Below are 16,422 nucleotides of genomic sequence, written 5' to 3' on the forward strand. Positions count from 1 at the left end.
GGTTTGCCTTGGAAACCAACAGAGATCATTCTGTCATTTTTGAGATTGCATCCAAGTACTGCATTTCGGACTCTTTTGTTGACCATGATGGCTACTCCATTTCTTCTGAGGGGTTCCTGCCCGCAGTAGTAGATGTAATGGTCATCTGAGTTAAATTCACCCATTCCAGTCCATTTTAGTTCGCTGATTCCTAGAATGTCAACGTTCACCCTTGCCATCTCTTGTTTGACCACTTCCAATTTGCCTTGATTCATGGACCTGACATTCCAGGTTCCTATGCAATATTGCTCTTTACAGCATCGGATCTTACTTCTATCACCAGTCCCATCCACAACTGGGTATTGTTTTTGCTTTGGCTCCATCCCTTCATTCTTTCTGGAGTTATTTCTCCACTGATCTCCAGTAGCATATTGGGCACCTAATGACCTGGGGATCCTATCATAGGATCTTTCGGTATCCTATCATTTTGCCTTTTCATACTGTTCATGGGGTTCTCAAGGCAAGAATACTGAAGTGGCTTGCCATTCCCTTCTCCAGTGGACCACAATATATAATGAATAATGCAATAAATGAGATCAGAAACACTCTGGATGCAACAAATAGTAGAATAACGGAGGCAGAAGATAGGATTAGTGAAATAGAAGAAAGAATGATAGAAAGAAATGAATCAGAGAGGAAAAAAGAAAAATTAAAAGAAATGAGGACAATCTCAGAGACCTCTAGGACAATATGAAACGCTCCAACATTTGAATTATAGGAGTCCCAGAAGAAGAAGACAAAAAGAAAGACCATGAGAAAATACTTGAGGAGATAATAGTTGAAAACTTTCCTACAATGGGGAAGGAAATAATCACCCAAGTCCAAGAAACCCAGAGAGTCCCAAACAGGATAAACCCAAGGCGAAACACCCCAAGACACATATTAATCAAATTAACAAAGATCAAACACAAAGAACAAATATTAAAAGCAGCAAGGGAAAAACAACAAATAACACACAAGGGGATTCCCATAAGGATAACAGCTGATATTTCAATAGAAACTCTTCAGGTCAGGAAGAAACGGCAAGACATACTTAAAGTGATGAAAGAAAATAACCTACAGCCCAGATTACTGTACCCAGCAAGGATTTCATTCAAATATGAGGGGGAAATAAAAAGCTTTACAGACAAGCAAGAGCTGAGAGAATTCAGCACCACCAAACCAGCTCTCCAACGGGATCATACTTATCAATAATTACCTTAAATGTAAACGGGTTGAATGCCCCAACCAAAAGACAAAGACTGGCTGAATGGATAAAAAAATAAATAATCTCTTAAGGGAAAATGAAATTAGATTCTTTTTAAACCCAGCTCTTAGCACAAAGTCAGTTTTCATTTGGGTCAAGTTTCGTTCTGGACATGACTACACATTTTAAAAAGTGTCAGGATACAATTAATGATCCCCAGAGTTTGGGGCCGGGGTGTTGCTCCCTTCTGATCAGCCCCTGCCTCCCAGCCCGTGCAGGAGTCTTGCCAGTAGGTGGCACCCTGGCACTACTGTTTTCATCACGGCAGCCTGCCAGTACCCCAGCCTGCCTCCGAAAGAGCAAATTTTAAGAAGCAGAATTAAAGAAAAAGCCAACCGGCTGATTAGAGGGAAGACTAACCCTCTATGCAGATGACTTCGTTTATTCACCTACTGTGGGAATGACGGTCCATTTTATGTGCATTATTTACACCAGTAGTGGAGCAGCCTGGGGTCAGGCTGTCTCCTGGGACCTGGAATTTACCACTGCCTTCTACACCTTGCATTCATCTGCCCCAGCATGTACTTCTGACCATATCTTGGAGCACCTGCTCTGCTTCGTGTTGTCTGAGCCTGGACTGGCTTCCTGTCCTCAAAACAAAGGCTCTGTTTCTTAGAGATTTCCAGGAGGAAGAGAAATACCCCGAGGGGCTGGTCTGTAGCCAGAAGATGACTAGGTGACCTCATTACCACCTCAGCCCTCCTCCCACCCCTTGTGTTCCTTCCTGATCTTTCTTCTCACTCTTCAGCTCTTCATGAAGGACCACCGGCTCCATAGCATTTGTCTGAACCCACCTGCCACGCCCACTATCCTTTTCATCTGAATAAGTGACTTGTCAGAATTAACATTTGTTTTCCCAGATGGCTCAGTGGTAAAGAACCTGCCTGTCGAAGCAGGTGACGTAGAAGAGACAGGTTCGATCCCTGAGTCGGGAAGATACACTGGAGGAGGAAATGGCAGCCCGCTCCAGTACTCTTGCCTGGAGAGTCCCATGGACAGAGAAGCCTGGCAGGCTACGGTCCAGGAAGTCACAAAGAGGCAAACACATCTTAGCGACAAGACAACAACTGTCTGCACCACCCTCAGCAACACGAAAAAAAAAAAAAAAAAAGAGGGGCAGTTATCATCTGGAAAAGCATATAGTTTTTAGCTCCTCGAGACCCAACATGTATTGAAATTCCAATTATCTTAAAGAGGCAGAAAAGTCTCTGATGATCTTTTTCTGCAGTAAAATATACATAATATAAAATTTACCACTTGAGCCACTTTTTAAACTGATGTATAGTTGATTTACAATGCCTTAGTTTCAGGTGTGCAAGAAAGTGACTCAGCTACGTACATATGTATATGTATATATATTCTTTTTTGAATTTATTTTTTATTTTATATTAGAGAATGGTTGATTAGCAATGTTGTATTAATTTGAGGTGTACAGCAAAGTGACTTAGCTATAGATATGATATTCTTCAGATTCTTTTCTATCATAGGTTATTACAAAATATTAAATATAGTTCCCAGTGCTATAAGTAGGTCCTGATTTCTTTATTTCATATATAGTAGTGTATATACCTTTTAGCCATCTTTCAGTGTACAGCTGAGTGGTATTAATTACATTCACATTGCTGAGCAACCATTCTCACCATCATTTCCAGAACTTTTTCATCTTCTCAGACCAAAGCTGTCCGCCTTAGACACTGACTCCCTATTCTCTGTGTCCCCCCCAACCCCCAACCCCCAACCCCTGGCAGCATGTCCTGCTTTCTGCTCTTCTGAACTGGGCTACTCTGGGAACTTTATATAAATGGCATCATGCAGTATATGTCTTTTCATAACATAATGTCCTCAAGGTTCACTCTGATAAATTCTGTATATTATACTGATTTGTCCATAACACTATTCCAGAGCTGTGCTGAAGGTGTCACATGGATTTTCTCATTTAACAAACTGGCTGGTAGGAGCTTGTTCTGTGACAGTTTAACAGTGAAACCAAAGCTTAAGCTTGAGCAGGTTAAGTCACTTAGTTGGCTCCACCGAGATACTAACTGCAGACCTGACCCATCCCCCATGCCTGCCGCTTCCTCATGGCCTCAGCGACTACTCTGGGCTCCTTCAGCCAGAATTTCACATTGCTTCAGCTCAGCCAATGGAAGGAGTCTGGTAAGAGGAGGATCACAGGAACTCCAACTCCCAATTTGCCTCAAATTTTAAAAGTAGGTTCTGGAAAGCAATTTGCCTTTCTGGTATATTCTATTGAGAAAACGTCTGCCCTATCCAAAAAAATATTTTTGGAAGAAAAAAAAAATCATCTCCCTAAGCTCTGCTCAAGAAAACATAAGGGTTGTCACTGAAGGGAACAGATGCTTGAAACAGTTAAACTAAAAAAAAAAAGAAAGAAAGAAAAATTTGACTGTTTAAGAATTTTCTCCATGGACTGCTAAAAGTCTCTTACCTTAAAAGAAAAATTATACTAAAGTCAGATACAAGAATACATTCAGCCCAGGACATGAGAAAATCATATCTTACAGGTTAAATGGAAATTATGAAGCTACATCTCTCTATAAATTAAGTTTAGAAAATAACATCTTTGGAATGCTCCTGATGGTCCAGTGGTTAAGACTTCACCTGCCAATGCAGAGGTTGCCCGTTTAATCCCTGGTTGGGGAGCAAAGATCATACATGTCTTGAGGCCAAAAAAACCAAATCATAAAACAGAAGAAATACTGTGACAAATTTAATAAAGTGTTTTAAAATGGTCCATATTTTAAAAATCTTGAAAAATAAATCAATAATGTAAAATTTAAAAAGAAAATAACTGCTTTATCGATATGTAATTCAAATAACATACAATTCCCTTATGTATACTGTACAGTTCAGTAACTTAACTTTTTGCTAGGGTGAGAATGGCCTGACCTCTGGCCACTTTACATTTCTTCAATTTGACTGGAGGAGTCAGACAGGATTAACAGAGCCCAGGGTCCTTCTGTGGCCTGGCTGGCCAGGTTCCATATTAGGAATCTGGTTGGATTTTTGTGGGTTTTGTGCTCAGTCGTGCCCAACTGTTTGTGACCCCATGGACTATAGCTTGCCAGGCTCCTATGTTCATGGGATTCTCCAGGCAAGGATACTGAGTGGGTTGCCATGCCCTCCTCTAGGGGATCTCTTGTGTCTCCTACATCTCCTGCATCGGCAGGTGGATTCTTTACCACTGCACCACCTGGGAAGTCGGTTGCTTCACTGTCCAGGACTGTTTAATACCTTAACCTTAAGGCTTCCTATGTTAGTGGGCTGTTTGGAGTTCCATTGTTATACAACAGATAACACCAAATAAAAGGTTAGGCTCCTGGTCTCTGCCCCAAATGCAAGGCCCATCCCACTGTGCATATCAGCATTTCCATGAGCTAAGAAGTTTCCACTTGCAAATTCAGATGTCTATCTCTCCCACTGCTTCAGAGGAGCTGAGAGCCGCCAGGCTCCAGGCCCAGGCTGCTAGTGCCTGGGGCTTGGTGGGGAGGAAGGACCCTTTGTGTGCAGAATAACAGGCGGAGGAAGGTAAGGGTCATGCATAGGGAGGGGAACCCTTTCTCCTTTGCCTTCTGCTCCGTCTTCAGTTCCCCACTCCTCTGCTCACTCTGGGGACTGGGAAGGAGATAAGACTTTCGACGGTTGCAAGGGACTGGGGGGGCGGTTGCTGGACAGACCTTACCCTCCCTTCCCGACAGTCAGCTTTGAGGGCGCCGGGGGGGAGATCGGAAAGAAATTCACACTGGCTGTCAGGCTGTCTGCAGGGAACCTGCGGGGACAGGAAAGGGCTGTGTTGGCTCTGGTGGCAGAAGGGACGGCAGAGGAAGTTCTGTGGCTGGTCCTCTGCAGACTTCGTGCAGTCAACATTGTATCAGCCGACACCTCTGTAGTGCGATGTTAACAGGAACACTGCTAAGTTAACTTGCTTTATCTTTGCAAAAATCCCATCAGGCAAATACTTGTATTATGTCTACTTTACAGACGAAGAAACTGAGGTTCAGAAAAGTTTAATAACTTGATGAATGCCAACCAGTAGGGGGCAGAGCCTGGATCCAAGCTCTCCTGGGACCAGGCCCTCCACACTGGGCTGCCTGCCTAAAACTTCACACATGATACAGGATCCAGTGTGTGTTCACATATCTATGCAACGTATATGATAGGCAATACATATCATATATATCGGCTTCCCTGGTGGTTCAGTGGTAAAGAACCCGCCTGCCAATGCAGGAGACATGGGTTCGATCCCTGGGTCAGGAGGATCCTGGAGAAGGAGTTGGCAACCCACTCGAGCAAGGGAAATGTCATAAACAGAGGAGCCTGTCAGGCTACAGTCTATGAGGTTGCAAAGAGTTGAACACAACTTAGCCATCCCACCACACACACACACACACACACACACACATGCATATGATTGTTGTTTAGTCACTAAGTCACCTCTGACCCTTTGCGACCCCGTGGACCGTAGCCTGTCAGGCTCCTCTGTCCGTGGGATTCTCCAGGCAAGAATACTGGAGTGGGTTGCCATTTCCATATCCAGGGAAGCTTCCCAACCCAGGGATCGAACCTGGGTCTCTTACATTGCAGGCAATCTCCTGTATCATTGTGGGTTGATTCTTTACCAACTGAGCTACCAGGGAAGCTGTGTGTGTGTGTGTGTGTGTGTGTGTGTGTGTGTGTGTTGCTATACATATTTATCTTCCTCCGTATTTGAAGACATGGCCTGTAATGATGGTACTTCTGGCACCAGACTTACCCTCTTTGAAAAGCAAAGTTCCTTGACTTCTTTGCTGTCAGTTCTTCAGTCATGAAACAAATACAGTAAGCGGGCAGGCTAAAATGTTAATGGCACCAGAAGGCTAACTGGCTTGAATGCTGAGGCTGAATATGGCCTCTGCCTGCTTGGATGGTGGGAAGAGTTTCGCTGGACATGTTTCCCCCTCTGCAAGATCTCTGCTCGCTGGATTAGACCTTAAGCCTGTGTTTGTTGATTGCACAAGAACTCTGGATCTCTGCTTTTCCCAGAGGCATTTAAAACATGCCAAGCTGGTGTTGCAAAAAAAAAAAAAAAAAAAACCAAGCCTGTGCATTCAGCAAATATAATTCGACGAGCAGAGACGTGTCAGTCACTCACCCAGAGGAGAGCCCAGTCCTGCCACCGCCGCTGGAGCACACGCCATGGACATTGAGAAGGTCAACTCCATGGGCTTCGGAGAATTTGTGGATGTGTTCGGAAACGTCATCGAGAGATGTCCTCTGATCGCAGCCGCAGTTTGGTCCAAGCGCCCATTCTCTGGCTTGGGAGATTTAGAGAAGCACTTTTTTGCCTTTATTGATGGTCTTCCATTGTCAGGTAAGGCTTTGGGGTTGGACACTGAGAGCCTCCACAGAGGGATTTCAGGTGTGCTTATCAAAAAGATAGGGGAGGGAATTCCCTGGTGGTCCAGTGGTTAAGACTCAGGTTTCACTGTGAAGGGCCTGGGTTTGAACCCTGATTGGGGAGCTAAGATCCCACAAGCCATCAGTTCAGTTCAGTTCAGTTCCGTCACTCAGTCATGTCTGACTCTTTGCGACCCCATGGACTACAGCACACCCCCTTCGCTGTCCATCACCAACTCCTGGAGCTTACTCAAACTCGTCCCACAAGCCATAGTGTGGCCAAAAAACATTTCTTTTAAAATGGGGGGAGGGGAGGTCTTGTGGCTGTTTTGGATTTTTAAACACAATTTTTAAAGGTTACTTTCCATTTAGTTATTACAAAATATTGGCTATAGTCTCAGTCTTGTATGATATATTCCCGAGCGGATCTTAGACCCAGTTGTCTCAGCCTCCCCTCCCCCATCCATCATGCCCCTCCCGCCTCCCCTCCCCTCCCCACTGGTAACCTCTAGTTTTCTCATCTGGGAGTCTACTTCTTTCTTTTATCAAACTGTTTTGAGATGTTTGAGCCTAGTCGCTTATCCCGGGTATACACATTTACTTGTTTTTGCTGTAAGGCTTGGTGAGTTTCTTCAGACTTTTGCAAAAGAGAGTCAAACCCTTGCAGTGTTAAGTGGACAGTAGAGTGAAAGAAGGTTCATTGGCTCAGGTAAACTGGCTGTTAAATATTAAAGCTCTGGGGTTACCAGGAAAGAGGAGGCAGCCACCTCCTCTGGCCTCAAAGCTGCTCAGGGACCAAAGGTCAGGCTAGTGTCCCCCTGCCCCGCCCCACCTCAGCCCTGCATTGGCTTTGGGAATGTCCCTTATGCAAGAGAGGAGACCGCTCCGTATCAGACTATCTGAGGAGCCTGGGGGGGAAGAGAGAATGGCTGACGTTTTACCAGAAAGGGCCGGTTTGGACTAGGCGGCTGAGGAAAGTAAAGTCCCTCAGGTCAGCAGCTCCCTGTGGGTGTGAGGTAGAGGGGGAACGACAAAAGTCTGAAGAAATCCCTCTGGAGAAAGGGGTAGAAAATGCCGATTTCCTCTGGGTGGAGAGAGAAAAGGAGGCCCTTGGGGGTGTAAGATGGGGAGAAGAGGGAAGTTTGTGGGCGAGTCAGGAGGACACACAGCCTCCCAGGGGTTCACAGGCCAAAGGTCAGCGGCCAAGGCTGTCTCCCAGGCTGTCCTCAAGGTCCCTGGAGAAGCCTGGACTGGCTGAGGGGACCTCGAGGGGACAGGCTATCTTCACAGAGGGGCTTCCACAGGGAGCTGGGCTGTGGGCACGGCGCTCTTCTGCACAACAGTCCTGGCCTGTGAGCCCAGGGCTCCGACACCCGGCCCGGCAAGGTTTCCAGAGGTCAAAGGGAGCCTCCCAAACAAGGGGCTCCTTTATTTCATTTTAGGTACATTCAGGAAGAGGGGAGGATGAGGGATTAAGCCAAGCTGACAGGAATGTGGAGGCCCTGACTTCCCAGCGGTCCAGTGGTGAAGACTCTGAGCTCCCAGTGCAGGGGGACCCCAGGTTTGATCCCTGATCGGGGAACTAGATCCCACACCTGCTGCAAGTAGGAATGTAGGGGCCCTGTTGACCCTCACCCACTGCCTGCCCAAAGCTGAACCCGCAGCCCCCACACACCCCGCTGCAGCCCAGCTGGCTGCAAACGTGAGGCTGCAAACTGTATCTGGGCCAGTGTCAGACTCCCATCCCACCCCGTGGGATCATATTTCAGAACACTGGAATATGATCAAGATTTGCCACGGGAATGAATGAAATCGTTCCTAAGGGGATGTTGGAAGATGGTGGTGCCCGGCATTACCCTTCCCCACACACTTTAACTGGGGTGACTTTCGAAGCAGGTCAGTGGGACAAAACCACTGGAGGGAGTTGGAGCCACCTGGGCGTTTGCTTGCTTCTGCACTCCAGGCAGTTCTTTGAGGGACCTCCCTGCTGGTAGAGCTTGCTTCTCAGCCCTGTGCTGGTGGCCACACTTGCCTGGGGCAGCTGGGAGTGCAGCCCTCTCTAATCACCTTCCTCCTATCTAATCATCTTCATAGTATTAAGCAAGCAGAGTTAGTGGTGGAAATAATGATGATAGCCCCTAAAATGCATTTTCCCCTTACTATTGCTATCTTTCAAGCACCTTTCCCAACATTTGGCATTTACTAACTCCCTTAATCCTCATAATAATCCTATAAAATAAGGATTATCATTAGTATCCCCATTTTACAGATAAGAAAACTGAGACAAACCCTGATAACCCAACAGCTTTTGAAGAATTTTCTGGAAATTCAAAGGCAAAATCTAGAAACAGTTTCTAGGGACTTCATCTATTCATTCACTGATTTATTCAGTAACGTTAATGCTTGATGTGGGGTTTTATTTTTATTATTATTATTTTTTATCTTTTTTTTTTTTCTTGGCTACATTTCTTGACTTGCAGGATCTCAATTCCCAGGTCAGGGATTGAACCCCGGGCAGCAGCAGTGAAAATCCAGAATCCCACCAGGGAACTTGCTGGTTTTGATTTTTTTAAGTTTTTTTTTTTTTTTTAATGTGGACCATTTTAAAAGTCTTTATTGAATTTGTTACTATATTGCCTCTGTTGTTTGTGTTCTGGCTTTTTGGCCAAGAGGCATACGGGATCCTAGCTCCCCAACCAGGGATCAAACCCACACCCCATGTGTTGGAAGGTGAAGTCCCCACCATTGACTGCCAGGGAAGTCCCCTCCCTAGTTTTTAAAATAATCAAGTAAAAGTCTAGCTTTTATTCTTAAATGTTTGCTCACAACCCCGTAGACTATAGCCCCCCAAGCTCCTCGGTCCGTGAAATTCCCCAGGCAAGAATACTAGAGTGGGTTGCCATTCCCTGGATCTTCCTGACCCAGAGATTGAACCCATTTCTTCCTGCATTGCAGGCAGATTCTTTCCGCTGAGCCATTGGGAACAACTTACTCCTTAGATAGTAAACAACAAACTGGGTGTAACAGAGTCTTTGAATCCTAAAACTAAAAGGGACCTTATAGATATGTTCAGGTTATGACGATCTATCTGGTCAAGGATTAATTTTAGATGATCTAAGAAAACCCTCTACCATTTAAAGAAAAATGAAAATTCTGTTTCAAGAGTAAGCAAAGGTTGACTATTCGTTTACTATGGTGATTACTGACCAGTAGGTGGCAGTATAGGACTAATATTTCGCTCCAAAACTAATTGGCCAAATACCTTTTCAAGCCAATCAGTTCCTGATTCCCAAGCCAGAGGAATGGCAACAATAAAGGGAAGAAGGTTCACATGTTGCGCGGGCACGCGCGCGCGCACACACGCACACACACACGGCCAGTAATGAACAAATTCAATAGTGATTTGTATTAAACATCAAAGAGCAATAAAAATGTCATACCAGTTAATCATGCATCTTTCTGTGGCATTTCAGAATAGCAATTATGCCATGATTCATTACTCAATACTTATTTCAGAAGATAGCAGTTGAAAGCATCAAAGAGTTGGATACCGATAACTTCCTTCAATGCAGGCTATAAGGTATTTATACGAGGCTATTATGATGTGTTCGTTCAGTCAAAGAATATACAGCACTTTCTCCCCAGAGTGTCAGTCAATAAACACTTGCTAAGTGCCTACTCTTCCCTGGGGAACTGTCCCTGTCCCTGGAGTTAAAGCCATGAACAAGACAAGTCCCTGCCTTCAATGAGCAGACATTCCAGTGAAGAGATGCAGGATTAACATACATAAAAAGGATCATTTCAATTCTAGACTATGAGAAGAACATTTGTATTAGGATAGAACATATGTAATAAAAGAGGTCTTTCTTAAGTGACAAGAAAGACCAGGCGGTTGGAGAATGGTGGAGAGTGGAGGGATGCGAGGAGAGGGGTCAGGTGGAGGGCCTGCAGCAGCAGTAAAATCGAGAGGCGATGGTCAGGGGGACTATGGTTGGAGCAGGAGAGATGAAGAGATGTGGCTGGATTTTCAGGACGAATTTTAGAGTTAGAGCCAACAGGTGTTTTTGATAGATTTGTGGCAGGAAGGCAGGTCAGAAACAAAGAGAAATGAAGGATTGTTGTGTTGTTTACCTTGTGTCTGACTCTGGGACCCAACGGACTGTAGCCCGCCAGGCTCCTCTGTCCATGGGATTCTCCAGCCAAGAAGACTGGAGAGGTTGCTATTTCCTTCTCGAGGGGATCTTTCCAACCCAGGGATCAAACCTGCGTCTCCTGTGGCTCCGGCGTTGGCAGGCAGATTCTTTACCACTGAGTCACCTGGGAAGCCCGAAATGAAGGATAACACCTGTGTTTTCTATATGAGCAGCTGAGTGGGTGGTGATCTGTTTTCTGCAACGGGGATGAGTTCAGCACTGAGAGGACAGGATGGCGAATGGGAGCTTGGCAAGGCTGAGATACCAAATAACCACCCAGAGGACAATGTTGAGTGTTCAGTTGGCTCATAACAAAGGAACTCAGGGAAAAGCTGAGGACTAGACTAGACCCAGGTGTCATGAAATAATCGATGACATTTGAAGCTAGGGGGCTAGATGAGAACGCTTAGGGCATCTGTGTGAATCAGAAAGGAGGAGGTGTGAGGACTGAGTCCGGGAGCACTTGTGTCGCTGATCTGGGCCAGTGATGAGAAGAAGTGATGATGGGAATCTTCCAAGGAGAGAGGGCCGACCACATGACATGCTGCCAAGAGGCTGAGAGAGAAGAGGCCAGAGCACTGGCTGTTGGCTTGAGCAAGCTGTCGTTGCCTATGACCTGAGAAGTGCAGCCTGGCAGGCTGGTGGGGCTGGAAGTGTGATGGGGTGAGCCTGGGAGGCGGGGAGAGGAAGTGGAGATGCCCAGGAGACAGTCCCCAGGAGCAGCTGTGCTGTGAGGAGGAGTAGAGACACAGGGAGGAACTAGAGGACCACAGGCAATCAAGAGAGGGCGCTTGTTTTCTTTAGGGGTTGAGTGCTTCTAGGGTCGGTTTGTGTATTGATGAAGTGGCAGTGATGGTGGGCGGGCAGGGGGATTGATGGTTGAAATCGTAGCCTTTGACGTGGAAGGAGGTGCTGGCTCCCAGAACACAAGTGGAGAGAGAGGCTGGCCCAGGCCATGCACGGGACAGGAGGGTGGGCACACCAGCTGGGACAGTGTGGGGATGCTGGAGGACACTGATGGGCTTCCAGGCCAACCGCCTGCTCTTCAGCAGCCGCCACTGTCTGCTAATAAAATGAGGACTGTCGGCTCCATGCCAGGAACTCTTCAAGGGGCAGAGATTCTTGGTCTGTGGTCGCAGCAAATAATGCCTATCCACACCTGCATCTCCAGACCATCCCATGCCAATGGCAGAGGCAGTGCTGTCTTAGATTTTAGGAGAGACTGAAGGACAGACAGTACTGAAAGGCCTGAAGTGAGACACCCAGCCAGGTTTGGGCACTCCATGTAGGAGGACTGCAGGGCTGAGGTGGGGAGGTGGGGAGTACCCAGGCATGGTTTCCAGCCTCCTATTGGGGCTTAACACAATAGGGGATGCCCCAGCTGGGGATGCAGCGCTGGAGGAGGGACAGAGCTGTCTGGCAGGAAGGATTGGAAGGGGCATATCAGTGGTTTGGGGCAATAAAGATGGAGTCCTCGGCTCAACGGGCTCAGGTTCTATTTCTCCAGAGCTACCATTCCCTGGCTGCCTCCTCACACCATCTTCTTTTACCTACATTTGAGGGCTCTGTGTGTGTGTGTGTGTGTGTGTGTGTGTGTAAATCCTCTTTTCTGATCTCTTTTCTTCTCTTTGCTCTGTGCTTCTCTCATCCCCCTTGTCTCCCGCCACCATCGGAAAACATGCTCAGTACTGGGCAAACATTAACCCCAGGTGATGTTTTCAAGAGAGGGAAGAGCCCAACAGAGTGAGAAGCCAGGTGTCAGGGCCAGAAAGAAGAGGCAGGTCTGGGATGCGGGCGGCCACCCACAGGACCGGGGTTCTGCTTGGGGCCACGCCACCGGGGGACAGAACCAATCCCTGGCCAGGTCCTCCTAGCAATAACCTCGTTCCCTGCGCTGGAGCCAGGCCTCTGCAGAGTAAGAAATGAGGGGAGGGTGGCGTGGGGGGGACGCTGAGTTGTTCAGTGAGAAGACGGGGTCTTGGCCCCCTTACCTCCTCACCCCTTTGAAAATCTGAATAAACAAGGAGGGGTGCAGGGCGGGCCTGCGGTCAGGGCCTGTGAGCCTCCCAGACCCCCCGCTGCCCACGCCCATTTGGGGGGGGCGGTCCAGACTGGGTGGGTGTGGAGCGGATTCAGGGGGCGCCCAGCCTCAGACTTGGGCAGCCTCCATAGCACAGCTGCTCTCCAGCCCAGGGCTGCTTGGGCAGCCTCCACAGCACAGCCGCTCTCCAGCCCAGGGCTGGGGGCGCCCAGGTAGGGACTTTATCACCGATGTTTTCACATCACCCGGATGCACTGAACGCGGGGACCAAGCGCCCCAGCTTTGCAAGGCCCAGGAGAGATATTCTAAAATGGGGGGTATTGCCAAAATGGGATTACTGGTGACCTGAGTTTCATTTTAAACCACATTCAATCTTGAAGGGGCAGCCAGCGCTCCAAAGCCAGTGGTTTGGAGTCCAGGAGCCCCACGCAGGCAGCTTCCTGGCTCAATGACCTTGGGCAGGTCACCTACTCCTTTCTGAGCCTCTGATGAAGCCTCTCTTCAATGCAGAAGTTCCCCCCACCCCAGTTCTCCCACCTCTCAGGGCACAAGTCCACAAGTCAACAATCCCAGTTGTCCTTTAATTGGGCAGAAACTATAAGATTTAAGCAGGGGGAGTTTATACTCTAATTAAAGGAAGAGTCGACCAGTGATCCCCTCTTTCCAGAGGAGCCTCACACCTGTCCTCAGCCCCAGGGACAGAAACTTCCAGCCGCAGGGCAGCCCAGTTACACTGAGTTTACTAGGGCAGGTAATATGGCTATTTATTGAAAAACTGCTAGCATCAGGTGCTGTTTGGGTAAATGAATTGTCTCCAATCCTTGCCACTCCTCAGCAAGCTAGGTGTCATCAGCCCCATTGTTCCCATTGGGTTCCCTGTTTAGCATATCTGAAATCTTGCCCAGCCCCACGGATTCTAAATCTCCCTTTAGAGAACTAAGTAAAATGATTGGCTAGGGCTCAGGAAAACCCCCCTGGATTAGGACTTGAAATCGCCGGACTCACACCACGGGTGGCCAATTTCAGGCCAGTGTTCAGGGATGAGGAGAAGCTGCCTTCCCAGGAAAGGTTGTTCTCCGCGAATTGTTTTGAGATCTACCGTGGGAGAAGGGAAACGAGCCTCAGAGACGGTGGGTGGTGAGTGGTGCTGTTTTCCTAAAAGGAGGAAGCCACTTTCGTTCAAAGGGCCGTAGGATTCGGCTGGAAATGGGTTTCTTTGCAGTTAATCATCTGCAAAGCTCTTTGCACGCCTGATTCCAGAAGCCCAGAGCTCACACTTAGGGTCACAAAACCCTGGGCATTTATTTGCCAAGCTCCAAGGATGTTATCCCTGTGGATCCTCCCCGCCCTTCTCCTTTCCAGAGCGAAACCCATTCCGTGGCTTTTTCAGGAAGTCTTCAGGCCCTTGTGTCCGGCCCTCTCCGACATCAAAGCCCCCCTGAGAGCAAAGGACTTTGAAAAGATACGAAACGCTCGGGTTCCCTTATCGCGTCCGCGCTCCCTCCCGAGCAAGTCGTAAATTCCGAGCCTCCGCGGCCGCTCCCCGCCGCTCTGCTGGCCCCAAGGTCTCAAAGGACAGACTTGTCACTTCCCGCCCCGCCCCCGGGGCCCCGGCCGAGGCCGAGTGAAGCGGGGTTGGCGGGGCGCGGGGTTCAGGACGAGCTGGAGGGGGCGGGTGCGCTGGGCGCCCCGATCTGCCCCTCATCACGTCCCGGGACCCTGCTCTTCTCCGAAGCCCTTCGGGGCGCGATAACGCGCTCCCACCGCCTTGTGTCTGTGCTTCTCCGCAGGCCAGGAGGGCGTCCTGCGCTGCCACCCGGAGCTGGCGGGCCGCCAGCCGCAGTGCGGCCGACTCTCCGCCGAGTCGCAGCGGGAGCAGAGCGCCGCAGGCCTGCAGAACCTGGGCGCGGCCGAGCGGCTTCGGTTCACCGAGCTCACCGCGCAGTACCGCACGCGCTTCGGCTTCCCCTTCGTGCTCGCCGTGCGCCTCAGCGACCCGGCGGCCGCGCCCCGCGAGCTGGCGCGCCGGCTGCGGTGCCCGCCGGCGCAGGAGCTGCGCACCGCCTTGGGAGAGGTGAAGAAGATCTGCCACCTGCGTCTCGCCGACCTGCTCGGGGAGCAGCCGTAGCGGCCGCGCCAGCGGAGGACCCCGGGACGCAAGTCGGGACGCGCCAGGGCCGCGGGCGCGCGCGATGCGCTTAGAACGGAGTCCACCCCCGCTCACGGAGGCCGGGGCGAATCGAGACAGTCGCACGAATAACGAGCCCTTCTGTACCCCTCCCCACACGCGCACCCTTTGCCAAAATATCTGTTGATAGTTTCGGGCTTTGCCACCGATGTATCCAGCTCACTGCTCCAATTCTTCACTCCCGCTGCGGCCCGTTGACACCACCAGCCTATGCGGATTCCAAAGCGCTCATCCAGCTCGTTTGGGCCCCGCACCCTCTCCTGCTATGCCCCCAGCCGCAAAACAAAACGGACAGAAAAGGAATCTTTTATTCTCCAGCGATTTGTCTGTTCTTTTTTTTTTTTTTTTTTCTTCTCCCACCTTAGTTGCTGCGCCGACACTTACATGAGAGTGGAAGGAGTCTCTCTGAAACTTGGACAAACACAGGAGCTTGAGCTGGGACTGACAAAGCAGCCTACGGGGATGGAGGGCGGGAGAGAGCCCCGCGGGGGCCGGCGTTGCGGAGGCACCCGGTGGGGGACGGCAGAGAAGGCTAGGAGTGGGGCTTCTCCAAGCTGGATGGGCCTGAAGGTCCAGGGCCCTGTAGAACTGATAAAGCGGGGAACGGAGGAAAATCGGTTCTGGCCAGAGGAGGCCGGACCTGGGGTTCCAGAGCCCCAGAGAACTGGTGTCTAGCGTGTCCGCTCACACAGCAGGAGCCCACCACCTTTCTCTCTCTCTCAGTCATACCCATCAGAAGGTCCAACAAACCCCAACCAGCGCTCCTTAGACTTCTGTTGGCAGAGGGGAAACAAGCCATGCCGTGCTCGTCTCCGCAGAGGGAGTAAGACAGGAAGGTGGAACTGGCCCTGCTGAAGACACGAGCTTTCGTTAGTGACCAGCCGGGGTCTGCAGGGCAACAAGAGCAATAGAATCTTTCCATAAAAAGCAGTGCAGCAGCACCCTTGCTGGGGGCTAAATTCCACGGACAGAAGCCGCTGTGGTAGCATGGGAATTTTAATCCAGGAACCCCGCTCCCCTTTGCCAGCTTACAGGTGTTGCCTGCTAGTGGTGAGGGTGAAGGCCAGAGGCTGAGGAGGGCGGCAGGTGGGGAAGCCAGGAGGTGAGCCAAGGCCCCACCGTCACTGTAGGCCAGGGCCGGCGGCGGGGTCAGGGGAGTCCCCAGAGCCTTCTCTGGATGTGGGAATACCAGGTGTCTATTACAAAGGACCTGGGTGCAAAGGTGGGGCCCCTGGGCCTGGGGCTAGACGCCTGCCTCCCTCTTGCTGGGGTAACCTGGGGGCTTTCCTGACCCAAGTGAGAAACCTGCTGTTTGGCA

The 16,422-nt window shown here is 49.5% G+C and overlaps 1 protein-coding gene across 1 annotated transcript; it reads left to right on the forward strand.

Annotated features, from left to right (window-relative positions):
- Positions 1-6,130: 6,130 nt before the first annotated feature.
- On the forward strand, positions 6,131-15,421 carry URAD (ureidoimidazoline (2-oxo-4-hydroxy-4-carboxy-5-) decarboxylase). The gene is made up of 2 exons (XM_069601669.1): positions 6,131-6,656; positions 14,707-15,421. The coding sequence occupies exons 1-2, from the start codon at positions 6,482-6,484 to the stop codon at positions 15,042-15,044; spliced, it is 513 nt and encodes a 170-aa protein (XP_069457770.1). The 5' UTR covers positions 6,131-6,481; the 3' UTR covers positions 15,045-15,421.
- The last annotated feature ends 1,001 nt before the right edge of the window (positions 15,422-16,422 follow it).

The sequence above is a fragment of the Ovis canadensis genome, chromosome 10 (assembly GCF_042477335.2).
Source record: "Ovis canadensis isolate MfBH-ARS-UI-01 breed Bighorn chromosome 10, ARS-UI_OviCan_v2, whole genome shotgun sequence".
In the NCBI taxonomy this organism is placed as follows: Eukaryota; Metazoa; Chordata; class Mammalia; order Artiodactyla; family Bovidae; genus Ovis; species Ovis canadensis.

Bases quoted from the DNA above. Each gene is read 5' to 3' on its own strand.
- URAD (XM_069601669.1), top strand. From the start codon at position 6,482: ATGGACATTGAGAAGGTCAACTCCATGGGCTTCGGAGAATTTGTGGAT. The intron at 6,657-14,706 runs GTAAGGCTTTGG...GCTTCTCCGCAG, and splicing joins TGATGGTCTTCCATTGTCAG to GCCAGGAGGGCGTCCTGCGC.